Source organism: Linepithema humile, chromosome 1, assembly GCF_040581485.1.
Source record: "Linepithema humile isolate Giens D197 chromosome 1, Lhum_UNIL_v1.0, whole genome shotgun sequence".
Classification (NCBI taxonomy): Eukaryota; Metazoa; Arthropoda; class Insecta; order Hymenoptera; family Formicidae; genus Linepithema; species Linepithema humile.
The window spans coordinates 12,573,969-12,592,999 of NC_090128.1; the positions used below are offsets into that span (position 1 = coordinate 12,573,969).

General features: G+C 32.6%; 2 protein-coding genes, 1 long non-coding RNA gene and 1 pseudogene across 3 annotated transcripts; 2 read left to right on the top strand and 2 right to left on the bottom strand.

Annotated features, from left to right (window-relative positions):
* The first annotated feature begins 385 nt into the window (after positions 1-385).
* LOC136997522 (uncharacterized) lies at positions 386-5,970 on the top strand. The gene has a single exon (XM_067348432.1). The coding sequence runs from the start codon at positions 526-528 to the stop codon at positions 2,479-2,481; it is 1,956 nt and encodes a 651-aa protein (XP_067204533.1). The 5' UTR covers positions 386-525; the 3' UTR covers positions 2,482-5,970.
* Positions 5,971-9,278: 3,308 nt separating this feature from the next.
* LOC136997527 (uncharacterized) lies at positions 9,279-10,949 on the top strand. The gene is made up of 2 exons (XR_010888249.1): positions 9,279-10,315; positions 10,585-10,949. It is a non-coding gene; the product is annotated as an uncharacterized lncRNA (long non-coding RNA).
* A 703-nt stretch (positions 10,950-11,652) lies between these two features.
* On the bottom strand, positions 11,653-18,968 carry LOC105668988 (uncharacterized). Its single transcript, XM_012361724.2, has 7 exons — positions 18,838-18,968; positions 13,847-14,037; positions 13,125-13,358; positions 12,921-13,055; positions 12,512-12,756; positions 12,271-12,430; positions 11,653-11,997 (listed from the first exon to the last, which is right to left on the bottom strand). The coding sequence occupies exons 2-7, from the start codon at positions 14,031-14,033 to the stop codon at positions 11,903-11,905; spliced, it is 1,056 nt and encodes a 351-aa protein (XP_012217147.1). The 5' UTR covers positions 14,034-14,037; positions 18,838-18,968; the 3' UTR covers positions 11,653-11,902.
* LOC136997322 (uncharacterized) lies at positions 14,201-17,670 on the bottom strand (annotated as a pseudogene).
* Positions 18,969-19,031: the final 63 nt, after the last annotated feature.

The window sequence follows — 19,031 nt, forward strand, 5'->3', positions numbered from 1 at the left end:
AAATTAGCAACTTACAACGAATATCTTGTAAATTTAGTTAGTCAACTCCACGCAATTCAGAAAAATGCCCGAGAAAACGTTGTCGAAGCAAAAATTAAATCGAAAAGACACTATGATAAAAAGATAAACCCACAAACATTCAAACTTGGTGATCAAGTCTTTTTATTAAAAGGCCCTAAACCTGGCAAATTTGGAGATCAATACACAGGACCCCATGAGGTCTTAGAAATATTGAATAGAAATAACGTAAGAATTAAAATAAAAAAGAACAGTCGCGTTGTACACCCTAATCGCCTACGAATCTCACACATCAAACCAACTCCTAATAATTAAGTAATTTTATTATTATTAATTAAAATAAGTAACTATAAAAAAAAAATATATAAATATATTTTACACAAAAAAAAAAATTTTATAAATAAATAAATGATAAATTGATTAGCAAATAAGGAAATAAGTAATAACAACAAGCTTGACAATTAAAGGTGCGCTATATTAATATACCTTAGACGTGCTAAATTTCAGATGGATCTCCGAGGATTTTTAATAATCGCCGTGCTAAATTTTTGGTTACGCGGCACTAAAGGCATAATAGGATATGACTGCGGATCTGCATCGACGAACATTACGACTCTATCATTACTGGGGATAGAGGAATGTGATATACCACAGCCAGAAGTAGCAGCTCAGAAGATTTATATACAATTGCTACAAATTAACGAATTTACCTCCGCGAGAGTTATACAATGCAAAATAGAAATAGACAGATTAATCAGGAGATGCGGAATGTTCTCTCACTCCATGGACGTGTACAACGGAAAGCACGCGTATATAGAAGAAGTATCAAGAGACGCCTGCCAACAAATGCATATGTATGGTACTTACGAAATCGGGAACACTCGAATAACAGGATTGAAATCCAATCAAACTGCAACACGACCGGTAACACTGGCCGGACACGTGAACAATGATGGCACCTGTTCCGGAACAACATATAGCGATCCATTCGGCACATGGGAAAAAGCCGTGGTACTCGCAACCATAAAAATTACACTACAGGATTATATAGCTGACGTGAAGATAAACACGAACCGAGTCCAACTGAGGTCTGGAGTGACCTGTGCGTTGAGCGCAACACATTGCACCGACATCGAGGGTGGGGATACCTACTGGGCATCCATGCCCACGGATACCTGCAGGTTCGGCACTTATGGAGTATTATATGAAGGATATGCACACAGAATAATAGACGTCGTCAACAAACAACAGCAAATTGTTTATTCCATGACTACAGAAGACACAGTTTTTGCATTGGCAAGCAGAGACTCCTATTCTACTTGTGGATACACTCTTTTCCACACGGAACATCCAAAATTAGTAATTTTCGAAACTTCACCAGGCGTAGCAATTTTTAAAAAAGAATCACGCATAGCTAATTTGGACATTTTCACCTATATGAATTCTAAATTTGTATATGTAGAGAAACATGTGCGGACTCAATTTAGTGAACTATATAAGAATATTTTACTGCAACAATGTCAGCTCGAACAGAAAATATTACACAATTCATTAGCCATAGCCACTCAATCACCGGATGTTTTCGCTTATCACTTTATGAAGGGACCAGGATACATGGCCTTACTGGCTGGCGAAGTAATACACATAGTAAAATGTGTGCCTGTCGAAGTAAGAGTAGCACACACCGAAGAATGCTATGATCAATTGCCTGTGACGCGAGAAAACAGAACACAATTTTTAACACCGCAAACCCATATACTATTACGACAAGGAACGCAGATTACGTGCAATTTGTTCGCACCACCTATGTATCTTCTGGGAGATGCATGGTATAGACTCACTCCTAAACCAATACATACAGTACCGCCGATGACCATGAAACCGATGACAACACCTAGCTGGAAATATATTAGCCCCGGATCACTTGCTACCAACGGCATATATACTGAAGGAGATTTAAGCGATCTCAGGGATCATATTATGTTTCCTGCTGAGAGACCAGCAATGTTAAACACCTTGGCCAGAGGAATGATGGGCCACTCTACGATTATGCACGATGGAGGATCTTTTGCAAACTTCCTAGATGAGGCATCAGTTGAAAAAATAGCTATGTCAGCATGGCAGAAATTTTGGGATCGATTCCTAATTTTCGGCAATATAAGCGCTGGATTTTTAGGAATTTACTTGGCAGTAAGAGCAGTAAAATTAATATTGGATACCATTGTGCATGGCTATGCTCTACACACAGTATACGGATGGTCCATATACCTGCTTGGAGCCATTTGGGACTCGTTAACTCAGCTCCTATTACACTTAAAACTGAAAAAACCACGCGATGGAAATAGAGAAACTATGCAACCGTCCGCAGAACGAAACCCGATAGAAGACTCTTCACAGAGGGGAACCTACCCCCTATTACCTGCAAAGGACGCATCCACTTATACATTCGCACTAAAGGACTGACCGCTTGATTTCTCTTTCCCTTGAAAAAAAAAGGGAAAAAAAAAGAGGGAAAAAAAAGAGGGGAACGGAAAGAAGGAAAAGAAGAAAAAAAAAACATAAACAACAGCTTCCCTACCAACCTTACATAAGCGCCAACTCTGACAATTCTTATTTTTCTTATTTACGCATTTTATTGTTTTATCTCATTTTAATCTGTTTTGCTCCTTCTTATGGGGTCTCGCGGTTGCGACCCGAAATTCGCACCTAACCCCAACACCACCTTTTTGTTTATAGAAACATGGAGATCGAACACCTCGATACTCAAACACTGAGCCGCTCGCCGTTTGCTGTTAAAATAATCAGGGTGTTTTCGCCCACGCTGATTTGGATTCACCTGGAAAATAGTAAAGAATCTTTCCAAAAAATGATGGAAGACTTCAACCAGCGGATGAACAAACGCCGATTTTTCCATTCGAATACAAAACTAGGCGACATTGTTGCCCTCGAAACGAATGGAGGATGGCAACGCGGCATCGTTACAAAAATGAACGGAGATGGGACAGCGCAGGTAGGACTCCGAGATTGGGGCGTGTATGTCCGCCATGCAATCGCTGAACTCTACCATCTCGAGGAGAGGTTCAGAGAACATTTCTGGCAAGCCGTGCCATGTAGCTTAGCCTACACAGCCCCTGCCACCACAGGACCCACATGGTCCCGCAGGGCCATAAATGTTACAAGAAGCATCGCCGAACAGCAAACCGGAATTATGCAGATAATCAAACCAATTCGTGACGAAGGTGCACTCATCAAATTAGATATTAAGAACGAAACTAACAACGTCTACCACAACCTCAGAGACTTATTAATAGAATTAGGAGTCGCGCAAAAAATAGCGAATATAGCCACACACACCGTACCATCCGCGTTGAGTTAAACACCACACCCTTATTATCACGCATAAGGATATATACATAATTAATTCTATAATCACAGATAATAACTGATAAGAATAACAAAAATATATACATATATATATTGTGTTTGTTATTAGGCAAAAGAAAAGTTTTTTTAAAAAAAAAGAAAAAAAAGAAAAAAAATTTTATATAACTATCTTTTATAAAAAGTTATCTCTAATTATCTCTTATAAGAGAGAAAATACATAAATATATATATATATATATATATATATATATATATATATATTCAATAGTATAAATAATAACCATAATATTATACACACACACCTATATATATATACATACATGTATATATGAATACGTATATATACACGTTTAAAATAATGTTAAGAAAAATCTATATATACATATATCTCTATATATCAAACATATATATATAGTACAAAGAAAAAGGGAAAAAAAAAAAAAATTTTTTTTACTATCTACTTCAATAAATAATCAAACATATATAATCTTATATACATATATACATATATATAGATACATACACTTCTAAAGCATATATATATATATCTAAGTAAATAAGCAAAATAATTAACTTAGACGTAGGATTAACTTCTAGTATATATTTTACTTAATACATACATAAATAAATAATGTCGTATACTTAAAGGATTTTCACATATCCATAATTCTCTCATAAGTAAATCTTAGATAAAGTGGAATCCTTTTCATTAACAATTTGCTATAGGGAGAATTACTCGATGATCAGTCACAGTATAGAATGTCAAAGTACCAACTTTTACAAATACAAAAAACGAGAGAGAAAGAAGAAGAAAGATCTATACATATAGTATATCGAAGAGTAATGTGCCACTAATCCACTTGACGCCACACTGAAAGATCACCCTGGAGCCTGCCCGCTGCTCACGGAACTTAATGTACGACCGCCCTGAGTGGGAAAATACATTAATTGTGGTAGACTACCACAATTCCCGTCACCAGTGTTGTCACAATCCGTGACTAAGGTGACTAAGGACAAACTTGAATACGCACCTATCACATTACCCTACCTGATCCATGAGATCAACCTATGTGAAGGTTGCGGAAACTTTATTAATAACATTGAAGATAAGAAGACTGTACAAAAAGGTTCCTGTATAAAGATGAAAGCCGAGCTGGACCAAGGGATGGAGAAGATAAGTGGCTACCCAGAAAAACAATAAAAGGGTACATGTGGTTGGACTGACCTACGGATCTTTGCACGTGACATTCTGGGACACGATTATCACGTAAATAAAACTCCATCTTTTCTTTTCTTTACTCATTTTACCATGTTCTATCGAACATTTGAAAGGATTCCACGGAAGAAGGCTTCATCAAATCCTTTATAGTAGATTTTTATTATTAGAAATAGAGTCAAAAGAAAAAATATATGCAGTATGTAAGCGACAGCAAAAAGAACGAAAGGAATAAGGAAGGGGTTTTGGAGGTCGCCTTTCCTTTCCTTCTCTTTAACAAACAAGCAGTGTAAGAACGATTCGGCATCTCAAATGGGAATGTTAACCGAGAAAAGAAAAGAATCTATCTTTAATTTAATTGCAAATGTTGCATACCCCCAACATTTGTCTAAGGTGGGGGGTGTTACGTCCTGATCAGACTACACGATTCTTTTCTTTTCATTAAATACCAGACCTAGTAAACGCGGAACCAACAAAACTCTTAAGAAATATTATAACGCCAGAGCTGTTTTTCTCATGAGACACCAGGAGCTCGAATCTTCTCACGGAGAAAAATAGCATGGATATTTCAAAATACCTTGGCCGCTCAGCGTGCCTATCGTCGCCAGAAAAACCGTAAAAGTCAAAACTTCGCGGTAGCTGGAGTCCTTAACCGACTCCAGACGGTTAGAGTAAGAGATAAAAAGAAAAAACTGGCACCAACTAGTCATACTCTTGGATTCCACCTACGGGAACTCTAGCTAGTAGATAGGGTTTTACCGAGTAACGATCGGGGAATGACCGCAGTCGCATGCCGAGAAGGCGCGACACCTGATACGGCGCACGTGTTTAGTAGGTCTGGGAAACCGAGATGCATTAGTCGCACTCTCCACGCGACACCAAGGGCACGCGACAGTCGTAAACTGTCAAATTTATTAGATCAGTGACCCAAGGCTTTGCGAACTTATATACCGATTCTTAACCACCCAATCCGAAAGCCGAGAATCGGGGCAAGCACTTCTATAGACCACCCATCATTCCATCGTATGGTCTAAAGACTACGCCCACCCAGATCTTAAGACACTGAGATGCACCCCACCTATACTAATTAACACCAACCGGGTTACGCCACCTCAAAAACCTACCCCCATCATATATGGACCCGAAACGACGCTATTCCTTATTCGTTAGGGCCTCTTTCTTCCTATCTCATTTCAAGTAACCTAATCATCTAAACCCAATCCTATTAGCTAAAAATGACGCCATCCTCCCCCACATTAAAAATTTTTTCGCAAGACTAATTCCTATTCGATCCCCGCTCCAAAAACCTAAGATTTTCCAAAGGGATCGACCCCAAAGAAAAAGTATAAAAACCCGTGTTCTGGTGGCTCCGGACACAATCACACACAGTTTTTCAAGCAGTTTGCGCAGTTATTCCGTTTAGCTCAGTTTCTCGAAACAGTTTTTCGAGTAGTTCGGGGGCGCGAATCAAAGAGTAAAATCAGTTGATACTTTGTCGCGACCATCTCGTGGTGCATCTCAAGTAGAAGGCCCATCACCCTGACGACACCATCCCGCAGTAGGGTGCCCACTCGTTTACAAAAGGGTCCGACGCCTATACAACACCTTCCCTCAACGGGGCGCCTGCTCAGAACCACCGAACATATTCAACGCGATCCGAAACTACTCTGCAACGAGTAAGTCAGTTCATTTCTCTTTATTTTATTATTTCTTCTGTCCTCCCTCCGGAAAAATAAAACACTCACACACACACACACACACACACACACACACTTGTGAAAAATACACTAATAGAAATATAAAACACGTGTGAATAAGAGTTGAGTTTTGTATCGTAATTATAAATTTAATTGAATTAAAATGTTGTCTTTAGTAAATTAAACTTTGTTCTTTTTTTTATTTAACCACACCCTCCTCGTTTGTCACCCCCTCCACCTTCCCTCTCAAATTGCGCACAAAGGTTCCGCCCCGGGTAATAGGGATTCAATTCCTTGACCCAAAAAGAGAACCACGAGCGGTTGACTTGTTGACGGAGTAAAGACGACTCTTCCAGTCGCTGACCCGTCGCAAGTCCTAAACGCGCCGCTCGGCTCGTGCGGTCAGACCCGTTTACGCCGATCGCCGAGCCCAACGAAAAAAATTCTACATCTATCAGGACGTAACATAATGTTATAAAAAAAATGTTTCCTTTTTAATTATCTTCTTGTTTTTAAATGTGTTTCAATAGAATTTAATAAATATTTAAAATGTTAATTATTTACTGTTTACTTATTAGGGGAGAGAGGCTAGATTCAGGCGCTCGAAGATCACAAGCCCCTGGGCGCAAATTTTACAAACGCGGCCCTGCGAATAGTGTATTAGTTATCGAATTTAAAACTATAAAAAGAATTTTTTTTTTTTTTTTTTAATTAGGCTCAGTTTTTCAATTAAAACTTTAAAATGGTGATACACGCTTATTTATTGAGCCTTAGCTTGTTCTAGGTGCTATTTATTAATATATTTTACATGTGTTTGTTGTATATCTTACATCTAATTGTCGAACGTTTCGGCACCTTTTTTTGGGCCTTCTTCAGCGAATCTAATTTTTGTTGCGTCTCTTAGTCAAAATTTAAACTGGTTGTTTTTTTGGTGTAGGTCTCTTTTGTCCATTTTTACGAACTTTTTGTCCACCCCTTGTTTTTTCTTCGTGTGTCAGACATGGCAACTTAATTCTTCTGACTGTCTGGATTGATTTTTATTGTGACTTGTTACTTTTGGTGTTGTTCGTGAATGAAACGAACAACACCAAAAGTAACAAGTCACAATAAAAATCAATCCAGACAGTCAGAAGAATTAAGTTGCCATGTCTGACACACGAAGAAAAAACAAGGGGTGGACAAAAAGTTCGTAAAAATGGACAAAAGAGACCTACACCAAAAAAACAACCAGTTTAAATTTTGACTAAGAGACGCAACAAAAATTAGATTCGCTGAAGAAGGCCCAAAAAAAGGTGCCGAAACGTTCGACAATTAGATGTAAGATATACAACAAACACATGTAAAATATATTAATAAATAGCACCTAGAACAAGCTAAGGCTCAATAAATAAGCGTGTATCACCATTTTAAAGTTTTATCGAATTTAACTTATCCGTGTCAATACAACCTCTCCAAAAATATAAATATTTTATATATATATATATATATATATATATATATATATATATATATATATATAATAAATTATAGATACGCCACCTGTGTCGTCGTCCGCGAACAAGTCCAGGATCTCTTTCTTCTTCGGCACGCTCCTTTGACTATAGAAACATGGACTGCTAGTAGTGAAATAAGAGTGTAATGAACAACGCCACCATGGCCCTTACCCAAGAACTAAAATATCATGACGTCACACATGCGTCACACAATACAAAGCATGATCGAAAACGATCAACAGCCGGAGTCCTCATCAGTTTATTTATTTTATACAATTAAAAAATGGGTCGTTATTGTTTTGTGGAAAGGTGCAATAGTTCAAAATATAAACGTCAACATGACGATAATGATACCAGTTTGTGATTTTTTGGGTATATTATAGTTTGTGTGATTCTAATCTGTATAATACTAGAATACTTTCTAAAATGTGTAGTTTACGAAGTAAAAATATTTATCTGCTTAAATCAATGAAGAAATCAGTATCTATCTCACTGAAATTTTAACTTTTAATGTCAAAGTATTAATAATTTAAGTTATTATTATTCATTTACATATTATTTTAGTGTTTTTATTTTGTCTTGTCGCATATTATAATAAACATATTAAATATCTTAATAAAATAACGTGATGTTTATATAATTCGAAAGAATAATTACATACATATGAATAATAGATTTCCGAGCAATCCAAGTCTTAAAGAGAAGTGGATCGAAGCATTAGTAACTTTAAATAAACAAGAAAGTGCACGAAATGTACCGAAAAGTAGTCGCATCTACATTTTACACTTTACATCAGAGTGTATAGAACGTTTCGGTTATGAACAATTTCGATTAAAATCAAATTCTATTCCATCTATTTTTCCACGTGCCCAAGAACAAACGTAATACAATTAATATAATTACAATTACAGTGAACATTTGTAACATCTATTATTTAGTAAATCTATTAGTATAATTATTGTAAATTACAGAATAGAAATATTACCAGCAACGCCAGAAATTCCATTGCTAAGTACAGATGTGATCAATGATGATCAATGCCTAATTGAATCGGAATATATCGAAGCTAGAAAAATAACGACAGAAATGTCTCCAAGTAATCAAGATCTTGATCCAAAAAGAATGAACAAATCTAAAAATAACTTAACACCAACAAGGTAAACACATCTTTATTATTTTATTATTTTATTATTTTATATTATAACGTTACGATGCATTTACGTTTATTTTATTTTTATAATAACGTTATAACATTATTTCTTTCTTTATAATAAAATTATTAAGTCTGTAATAATAATGATATTGTTTTTATATTTAACCTTTACTTATTCTCAGATATTTTACATTTGAATTTCCCGCTTTTTGGGCAAAAGGCGGAGCTAATATCGTTAGAGATGTCCATTACATCTGTTTAAGGCTACGTTCGGAAACCTCACACTCTGTGTAGTGTGGTGATTTTCAGTGGAGAAGTAGTGGGGATATCGTGTGCCTTCGGGTGTAGAGTGTTTCCGAACAGTTGGTTGTGCGTTGATGGATATTTTGATTTCGATCGTGTCATCCGGACAATCTATAGTGACACTAAAATCTAATTGTCTTCGCGTTTCGATCTCCTTGTCCAACGATCAATCTTTTTAATTTCAATCTAGGAATCTTAGGAATTTTTTGGCGCACGCACTTCTAAGTATTATATAATTACAAAATATGTACTCATATCAGTCGCTACATTATACGACAAATGCAAATTTATAAATGTATGTAGGTTCATATATCGCGATTTGTATATAATTTTCAAAGCTAAGCAGTTTTATTTTTCCTAGTGAATATCTTTGCCATTCTAAGGTTACTTTCGAAAACGTTACTCTTGAATCACACTGACTCCCCTTGCTTTTTCGGCGAGTGGTTTCGTGGCACACTGGTGGTACTCGTTCAACGTTTTCGAACGATTCACCCGAATGCACATTAAGTACCACTAACGTGTTTCCGAACGGTTATTGTGTGTTGGTGTGCACACAGTGTGTGTTTCCGAACGCAGTCAAACATTGGCCGCGTTCAGCAGACTCAACAGTTGTAGATTTTCCGCTGAATCTCGACTGTTAATTTGTTGGTTCTGAAAGTAAGAACCAATCACGTTCGATTGCTACTAAGCGGTTTGTTCTGCTGAATGCGGCCATTGCTTCAATGGGAAAAGGGGGGGAACACTAGTAGTCCATGGTGTAAAGAATATAAGGTGAAGCATTCCGATGGTTGCGCAGTGGTTCAAAAGTAGTGGGGAACAGCGAACCAATCAAATATGCCCGGTGATGCAAAATTCAATATGGCCGGCGCACTTTGACAAGTCGACGATAAATTTTCAACCATGCCAAGTTGTTTTGTGAGAAACTGTAAAAACCGGACGAATTATATATTTAACAAAAAAATGAAATATTACTCGTTCCCTCAAGATCCTGAGCTGCGAAGAAAATGGTTACAGGCTTGCCAGAGGGATGAAAATTCAAAGATTACACGTGGTTAGTAAATATTACATTGCATTTACATTTTTTTCATATTAATAAATATATAATAATTGTATTGTTCAAATATATTAATTATTTAATTGTAAAATTTATAAATAGGCAACAAAAGCTTATAGCTCGCCTAAATAGTATATGACATACTTATTCAGCTTGCATAGTTCATAGTTCTATGCAGCAATATTATGCCAGAATTAACAATATGTATATTGTTTTGCATAAAATATATATTGCAATAATTTATATGAATATTACTTCCATATTAGAAGCAGTATGTGAGGTACATTTCACGTCGGACTGTATCGAGGAACACTCTCGAGGGAACTGCATTCGTCCTTCTGTGAATTTTTTTAAAGCCGCAAAAATAATGAATACTGAATTTATCGCATTTCATGGAAATGACTTTAATGTCGGAAATAAAATTTTTGATAAACTGACCGAGCTAGTATACAATAAATTACACCATGAATTTCCAAGAGAGGTTGTCGCATGTTTGGTACGAACGAGAACGTATATTAGATTAAGAGAAAAAAATAAAAAAATTGTTATGACAAGTATTGAAAAAAATAAGAAAAAAAAGTTAAAACATATGTGTAATATTATTTTGTGATTTCTTAGTCTTAGGCTATTATTTTATACCTTGTTATTTTTTATTTATTATTTTGAAATTTGTTTTATTTTATGTATTTTATTGTATTGAATTTTAATGTATTTTATTTAATTTTTGAATGCAATAAAATTAATATAATAAATTTTAATATAAATATAAATACTGTTTTTATTTTCAAATAACTTACTACATTTATAATTGGCGCGTTTCCTCATCGGGCAAATTTGATTGGTTGAAATTTTAAGTCGCCGCCATATGCGCAATACTTCACCTTATATTCTTTACACCATGGCCGGTATTCATAGTCCGTTCTTATATTCAAGATCGTCTTAAGTATAAACTTATATTCGCTCTCTTCGTCAGACACAATCTATGTGTGACGAAGAGAGCGAATATAAGTCCGTGCTTAAGACGATTTTGAATATAAGAACGGACTATGAATACCGCCCCATGTAGTAGTCCATGTTTCTATAGTCAAAGATCTACCTACGTTCGTATATTTGCCGTCGCACCACCGACACCACCGACGCTCGACGTCGATCCTGACTGCGTCCATTTCGGCTCGCGTTCCACTTCGTCTCACTGGTTCGTATTTTAGCGCCACTTCGTGATGTTCTCCTGTTATGAAATCTCAAAAAACTATATATTTTTTTGCACGAAATTGAAAAACATGGAAAGAGGTAGCGATATGAATGACAGATGGCATTTAAAAAGTTGAGGACTATTGCAATATCATTTCTCAGTTTTATTTTTCAAATGTTAAATATTTATTTTTATATTATCTATTAATATATTTTCCTTTTCTACAGCATTTTTATCGTATTTTCTATAGAATTGATGTAATTTTTATATATGTAAAAGAGAAGAGACAGTACGCAGATATTGAAAATAAAAAAGTAAAATAATTAAGTAAAAGTAATAACTAATTTAGTTGAACGATTAGCTTCATTTGGCTGCACTGATTGTTTTGTTTTTTATTTGGCTTCTGACAACCAATCTCTAATGCATATGATAATTTCATCATCTATTATATTTACATAACGTTTCATCATGGTGAATCTGACGGATACTGAAATGATAAGAAACATTATTTTGATTGTTTTTTTTTCAAATAAGTATCCTAGCAAATTTCTTTGAAATTTCTCTTATTTTCCATTGTAATTAAAAGATTTCTAAACAAATAAATTTCACTAAAACATTGCACCACACAGGGTGATTTAAATATTTTTAATTAATTTATAAATATATTAATTAGTTTAACACATAAAGTAAGATATAATCTTTTGAAACATAACTTTTCTAAACATAATATAGAAATTAAGATAAAATTTGCAATACTTACTAAGGACTAATTTCGCCAAAAATAAATCCCTAAAAGCAAGTTTTTGCTTACGTTTACCCCAGTTATATTTTCTTCCAACTTTGGGTGTTAAAATTCGATACATCACTTGCTTGACAATGATTTGTAGATTATTACCGCCTATTTTTGACAATTCTGTAGCCTAAAAGATTAGCATATAAAATATATGTATATTTATTTATATAATTATAGTATAATTTTAGTATTATAACAATCATTTTACCACGTTATAGAATATTGGTTTATTTTCTAAAATTTTCTCAATTTCTTGAAGCTCGTTGTCTGATTTCACTGGCAATCTTTCAATGCATGTTGTAAATTGTAATAATTGTTCACTTGTCATATTTTGATTAGCATTTTCTTGATCAACGGGAAAATTAGGCTGCTTTAATGATTCTACGTACTCATTTAATTTTTCCATTCGGCCATCAATGCTATGTAGGTATTGTAGAACTTGGCGTTGAAAATCTAAAGAATTTAAAACATATAAATAAATACTAAACAGAATCTTAGCACATTTTACGAATTGCTGTTGCAAATAAATTAAAAAGTATGCATAGCAATATGCATTGTAATATGCACTCAAACATATTTTCTCCATATATAGAACATATTTTCTCCATACGTATTACCTTTTGTTTCATCTGCGTGTTTTTGAAAATTAGTATGGATCTCAGCTAAAATATTATCAGAATGTTGCTTTTTGCTTTCGCCGACTTGGTAAACATTATTATTCGATTTATTGCTATGTGCTTTATTAGCTGAATCTAAAAAGAAAACTTCTTAGAAAACTAACGTCAAAATTCTTCATAATTTTTTCACTTAATTAACCGTACTTTTATGTGCCGAATTTGGTGAAAATATAGTTTTATCTGCTTTATATATCGGAAAATTAATGGACAATTCCTCTTCGCTACACTTGTTTTCCGTATCAGTGTCTCTATCACTGTATTTTTTTTCAGATTTCGGTACACGAAGTCCTTTTCCATATTCAACAGACTCAGATAGTGATGAGAGATTATCTCTATGGAATGTTGTTTTGTATATTGTTTGAGCTATTTCATAGTTGTCTAGAAAAAATATAATATATAGTTAAGTTATAGTTCCTGATAAAAATTTTTTCTTTAAAAATCTTATTCATATAGTAAAGTTATATTTACTATTCAATTAATTGAACAATTTTTAATAAATAAATTAAAAGTCAAAATCGTACGAATATAGACAAAATATGAACATTTATCTATTAATTAAATATATCAAACTTTATAAAGTGTTAATGCATATTTATAATTACGTAGAAAAAAATGCATAAAATTAAACTACATTTTCTATTATTGGTAACTATATAATAGAATTTTAAACTTATTATATATTTCAAAATATATTTTTCCATAACTAATTGTACAAGATCTAAACTGTTACAATTGTTTCAACCTTATTGTTATATTTATTCTGTTTTACTATTTAAGTTATAAAAAATATATACAAATTTTTAACAATATATAAGCACAAAAAACTGCAATTTAAATATATTAAAGTATTTTGATGTAATATTTACCATATTGTGCTAAAACTTTGATCCTCATTGTTTCCCAATCATCTGTTGGAATTTCTCTTTTTTTAATAAGCTCAGATAATTTTGTCGTCAATGATGGCCACGCACATTTCCGTTTACTAATTATCCAATTATTTGGAATAACTTGTATAAAGTCATTTATTTGAAAATGGCAAATGCACCATGCCATATTTCTGAAAGTGCAAATAGCATGTTCAGGCAGAATAAAGTTCAGCTACGTACGGATTTGTTATTCATCATCATGCATATCATATCATCACAGTTAAAATGAGAGTGATTGCAATATTGCGTGTCAAAAGCTGGACACAATGATACACAATGAGCTTGATCAGCTCAATGTCGGTATTTTGCTTAAAGAGATGATATGGCAACATAGACAAGTTGCACGAGCCTGTCACCTTTTCATTCTGTATCAAATTGGAAACATATCTACACATATCTACACATATCATAATACGATACAAAGATAATATTTACGTAAAAAGTCCATATGCGATTTAAGAGTTGCACGCTTAAAACCCAAATAGAAGAAATTATTACTTTCATAAATATTCAAAGCAATCTGTCAAGCAATAAAATTTTTATGACAATGCAGTAAGCAACATGGAAAACATAAATAACATACATAAAAGAAAAATATTTAAATATTCTGTTAATAATATTAAACTAAATAATAAAAAATAAAATAATGATGCAACAAAACAAAAAGTACAATCAAAAGTTAAACTAGCAGAACTAAAAATTGATATTAAAAATGTAACAAGTATTTGAGAAAATAAAATAGTAATAAAAATAAATAATAAAATTGATAATATGAAACTAAAAGAATGCTTACAAGATATATATGATTGCATCAATCGGCGTTTATAAAATAAAACTTAAAAATCCATGTATAAAAATAGTTGGCATTAAAGATCTTTGAAAGGAAGTAGGAAATGATCTAAAACTTTAAAATCAATTTGTGACTGATAAAGACAAATTCAAAGTGCAATAATATAATGGAATCGAGATACTCAAAAACAAAGACTATTTTTATTGAAATGACGTATTTTATTCCATAAAATTCTTTAATATTGAACGAAAAGAATGCAAAGTGTACGAAGATTTATACACGAATAGATGAACAAACTGCTTACAATATGGACAAACATTAAACAGTATGACTTGTCAGACTTGATCGATGGCTAAAACCTGTTAGGGATTACTCAATAAGGTGCCCTCTATAATATATGTGACATTACTATTGACATAAATATTTTAGAGTATAATATAAGTAAAAATTATACTAATATTATGACTGCAACATTAGCCAATAAAATTAAATATTTAGGAATAGATAATAAATTAAAATCTCGTCTTAGATTTACAATCAAGTTAATAATACAACGTTATTTAACACTTCAAAGTGTTAATACCCTAGCAACATTTCTGGTAAACGCTATGAAATGGTAACAGCCAATGCAACCAGTAAACCATTATCGTCGCCGTTACGTAGCGCTTATCAGAAATGGATAGAACTTAATGAGATACAAATAACTGATAAATTTTAATAATTTTAATAATTAATTAATTAGTTGAAACTTATTGCTTTTGCACTTTGAGGGAACTTATTACAAAAAAGTATAAAAATATTAAAATTATTTACACGTGCAACAAAGGAAAAATTACTGCATTATTATCTTTATATGGCAACAACATTGATTTGCATTTAATTTCTAATAATAAATATATTTTTAAACGACTAAGTTTGTCAAGGCTTACAGTATAAATACCTAGAATTGCAGAATCACAAGGTTTCATAAAAAATGATTTTTTGTCGAGAAACGTTTGTCCAATAATACAAATAATATTATTACAGTATGTTATGTTGCATATTTTAACAATGTCGTTATCATTTGTGCATAACAATCAGCAGTATTTAATTTGAAAGTACAAGAATTTAATTTAAATTCTTTATATTGACCTAAACAATTTGGTAATAAGGGTCCGTTATAATGTTCTTTGGCAACAATATTATTTTCAGAATGATTTTTTAATCTTGAAATATTATTATATTCAGAAACACGCCGTATTATTTGTTCAAGTGGATTTTCTTTTTTTCTAATTGTATTATTTTTTTTTAATTGTATCATATAATTTTCGAACGGAAAAGCTGAAAATTCATTTAAATTGCCAAATCGTATGACATCCTCATGTATATGTAACAAATTATGTACATTATAAGAAACAACATCTTGGCCATAAATATCGATACTTGTTTCAACAAAGCATTTCATTAGATTTTTTGTATAATTCACCATGTCTATTCTTTTGTAGAATTTATTACTGCACATTATTAGAGTAGCAACGTGTAATGTTAAGAAATAATAATAATTATTTTTTGAAAAAATTTGTTTGAAAATTACAGGTCCTGTATATAATATGAGTTTAAATTCCGTTGCTTTGAAACGAGAACATTTTTCAAGCGATTTACCTTTACGTGGAAATTCAACAGGAATATATTCATTTAAGTTTTTGATTTTATTTGAAATCAATTCTACTTGCCCATATGAAAGCTTATACGATTGTTTATCTAAAACCCAATCATATTTTTTATGTGTAATCAATCTTTTCATCACTTCTAAACAAATAAGATGCATGTAATCTAATATAATATCTTTAATCATATGAAAATGAGGCAAATTCGTCAAAATAGTTATCCCTTTGTGATAATCTTCATCATGTTGTTGTCTAAATTCAACATCTGTTCTCTTTATAATATTTGTTTGTGGAAAGCACAATATATTATTAATCCAACAACCTTCTGCCTTGCATTTAGTGCAGCTATAATAACAGGTATGATTTTTTATATTTAAAATATAAGATTTAGCGGGCACATCACATATTATAACTTTTATTTTAAAATCATATTTTTGATTGTTGATAAAAATTCCATTAGTAATCAAATAAATTGCTTCATTTACAAATTCTTTTAAATATTTATTTGAGTTTTTCGGTTTACCATAACCATGATACAGGGTTACCATTAAAACATATTTTTTCAAAACTTTAATAGACTTTATTTGAACTAATATTGGCCACAAACAATTTGAACTGCTTTTACTAATAGGCAAACCATCTATATTTATGGATAATTCAAAAGATATACAATTAGGAAGGAATAGATCACATTGATTAATTAATATATTAATTGACTGTGCAATCCCAAAGTAATAAAAAGAACTGGTACCCATTTTTACAGAAGCAAAATCGCTTGGAGTAAATAACACTGTTCTCGGATCTTTTAGTGAATTATGAAACGCAGTCAAATCATTTTCATTTCGGAGAATTTTTAAAAGCTTTCTAAAACTATTTTGAGTAATATTTTCCTCTATGGCCCACGATGCTAATTTTTTTCGCAATAATGTATCTTTATTTTTGGTGCAAGTGGATATTAAATCATTATTACTATTCATTATGTCCCTATTATTATCAACGCTATTTGAAGATGCCATAGAATTATTTAATATATCATTCGAAAAACTTTCTTCGATATTGTTAACATGACAATTTAATTCAGTAACATTTTCGCGAATCTCTTTACTTAATGATACATTAATTGGCTGAAAGCCAGGATTTTGTGTATCAATATTCACATTATTTATATCTTCGATATTTATCACTTTATTGCTCGAACAAATAATTTTAGTCGATTCAATTGGGTTGGTATGGCTTTGTAACTCAATTAAAGCCAACGACGCTTTCACATTGTCGCCTATTTTTCAATTGAAATGACTCTTAGACTTAATTTTTATTTTAGGCACATTTATAGGTGAGTATTAATTAAATTAGTAAAGATTTATGTAAATTTATAACTATTAATTAGAAATTAATTAAAAATTCACAAGAAAAGTTAAAATAATATTATTTTATAGGTATTATATTGTACATTAAATATTATTATTAATGCGTGTATTAGTCCTTTGTTATATAAAATATCTGAAATAAAAATTAAAAACATAAACACACAAATTCATAAAATATAAAGTGGATTTAGCGGAAGAGTGAAAAGTTATTACGCGATAAAGATAACGACCATTAACCCAGAAGGGGCACTTATGCTGGCTAAAAGACTCTCCGGCGTTGAATCTCGAAGCTTTGCATTCTGATAAAATGACAAAAAATCATTTTATTTCAATGTCAAGAGATAAGTTTCTTAAAAATATGTTTATTAAAAATAAAAATGTTACATATTAAAGTCATTTTTCTCGGAAACAAAACCGTATAAAAAATTTTATTTTATATTTTCGATTCAGTTTTTCAAAGTTTATCGAGTACGCTTGATCAAATCTTAAGATTTGATCAAGGACTCAGATTATCTCTATTCATGTTCGTAACACAAATGGATCGAATGACGAGGGCACAGAATATGACAAGTATATCGGTATGAAAAAAAGAAAAAAAATATGTAGCAAAATAAGAACAAATTGATTGAAAAATTACAGTTCGTCTTCAAAGTAACGGCTATATTTCCAGTTTTTCGTATACTAGCATGAGGTAACCCATATGAAGCCTGTCGAGGTAAATAATAAAAACATCTGAATAGCTCGACCGCAACGACTTTCCGATAATCAGTTAGAGTTCCGATAATCAGAAGAGTCTTCGATCATGTGCGACAGATCGTTATTGAGAGCCGTAGACGACCAAGTCGACTACAAATACATAAATACATATCAATATACATATATCGGTCTTTATAATAATTAACTGTGGCCGAAGCATTGCCGTTACATGCACTTAACGCATGAATCATGTCCGTATACTCTCGATTGCTATGGTCATATCGGCAGTATAATAGAAACTAAGAGCTCAATTCGATAAGCGTAAAAGAAGAGTACAAATAATACAAAAAGACAAAATGACATAAGACTTATGCAGTCTGAAAGACATTAATTACATACCTTGGCAAAAAAAAATTAACTTTGTGAACTTACTAATAAATATCAGGCTAAGTGTGCGCGTTCTAGTGATCGCTTTAGTGGTCGTTCTAATGATTGTGTGGTCGCAGAGAGGCTTGAGAGGATACTGAGAGCCACGCAGTGTTCCGATTAGAGACCAGTGTTGCGATATGAGACCGGTTGTATGCGCATGTGCGGCTCTGCGCATGTGCGGTGATAGAGATCCAGTG

Excerpts from the sequence above, each read along its gene's own strand:
- LOC136997522 (XM_067348432.1), top strand. The coding sequence starts at position 526 with ATGGATCTCCGAGGATTTTTAATAATCGCCGTGCTAAATTTTTGGTTA.
- LOC105668988 (XM_012361724.2), bottom strand. The coding sequence starts at position 14,033 with ATGGCATGGTGCATTTGCCATTTTCAAATAAATGACTTTATACAAGTT. Across the intron at positions 13,056-13,124 it reads ACCAAATTCGGCACATAAAA|ATTCAGCTAATAAAGCACAT; the intron begins GTACGGTTAATT and ends TTTTCTTTTTAG. Across the intron at positions 12,431-12,511 it reads AACCAATATTCTATAACGTG|GCTACAGAATTGTCAAAAAT; the intron begins GTAAAATGATTG and ends CTAATCTTTTAG.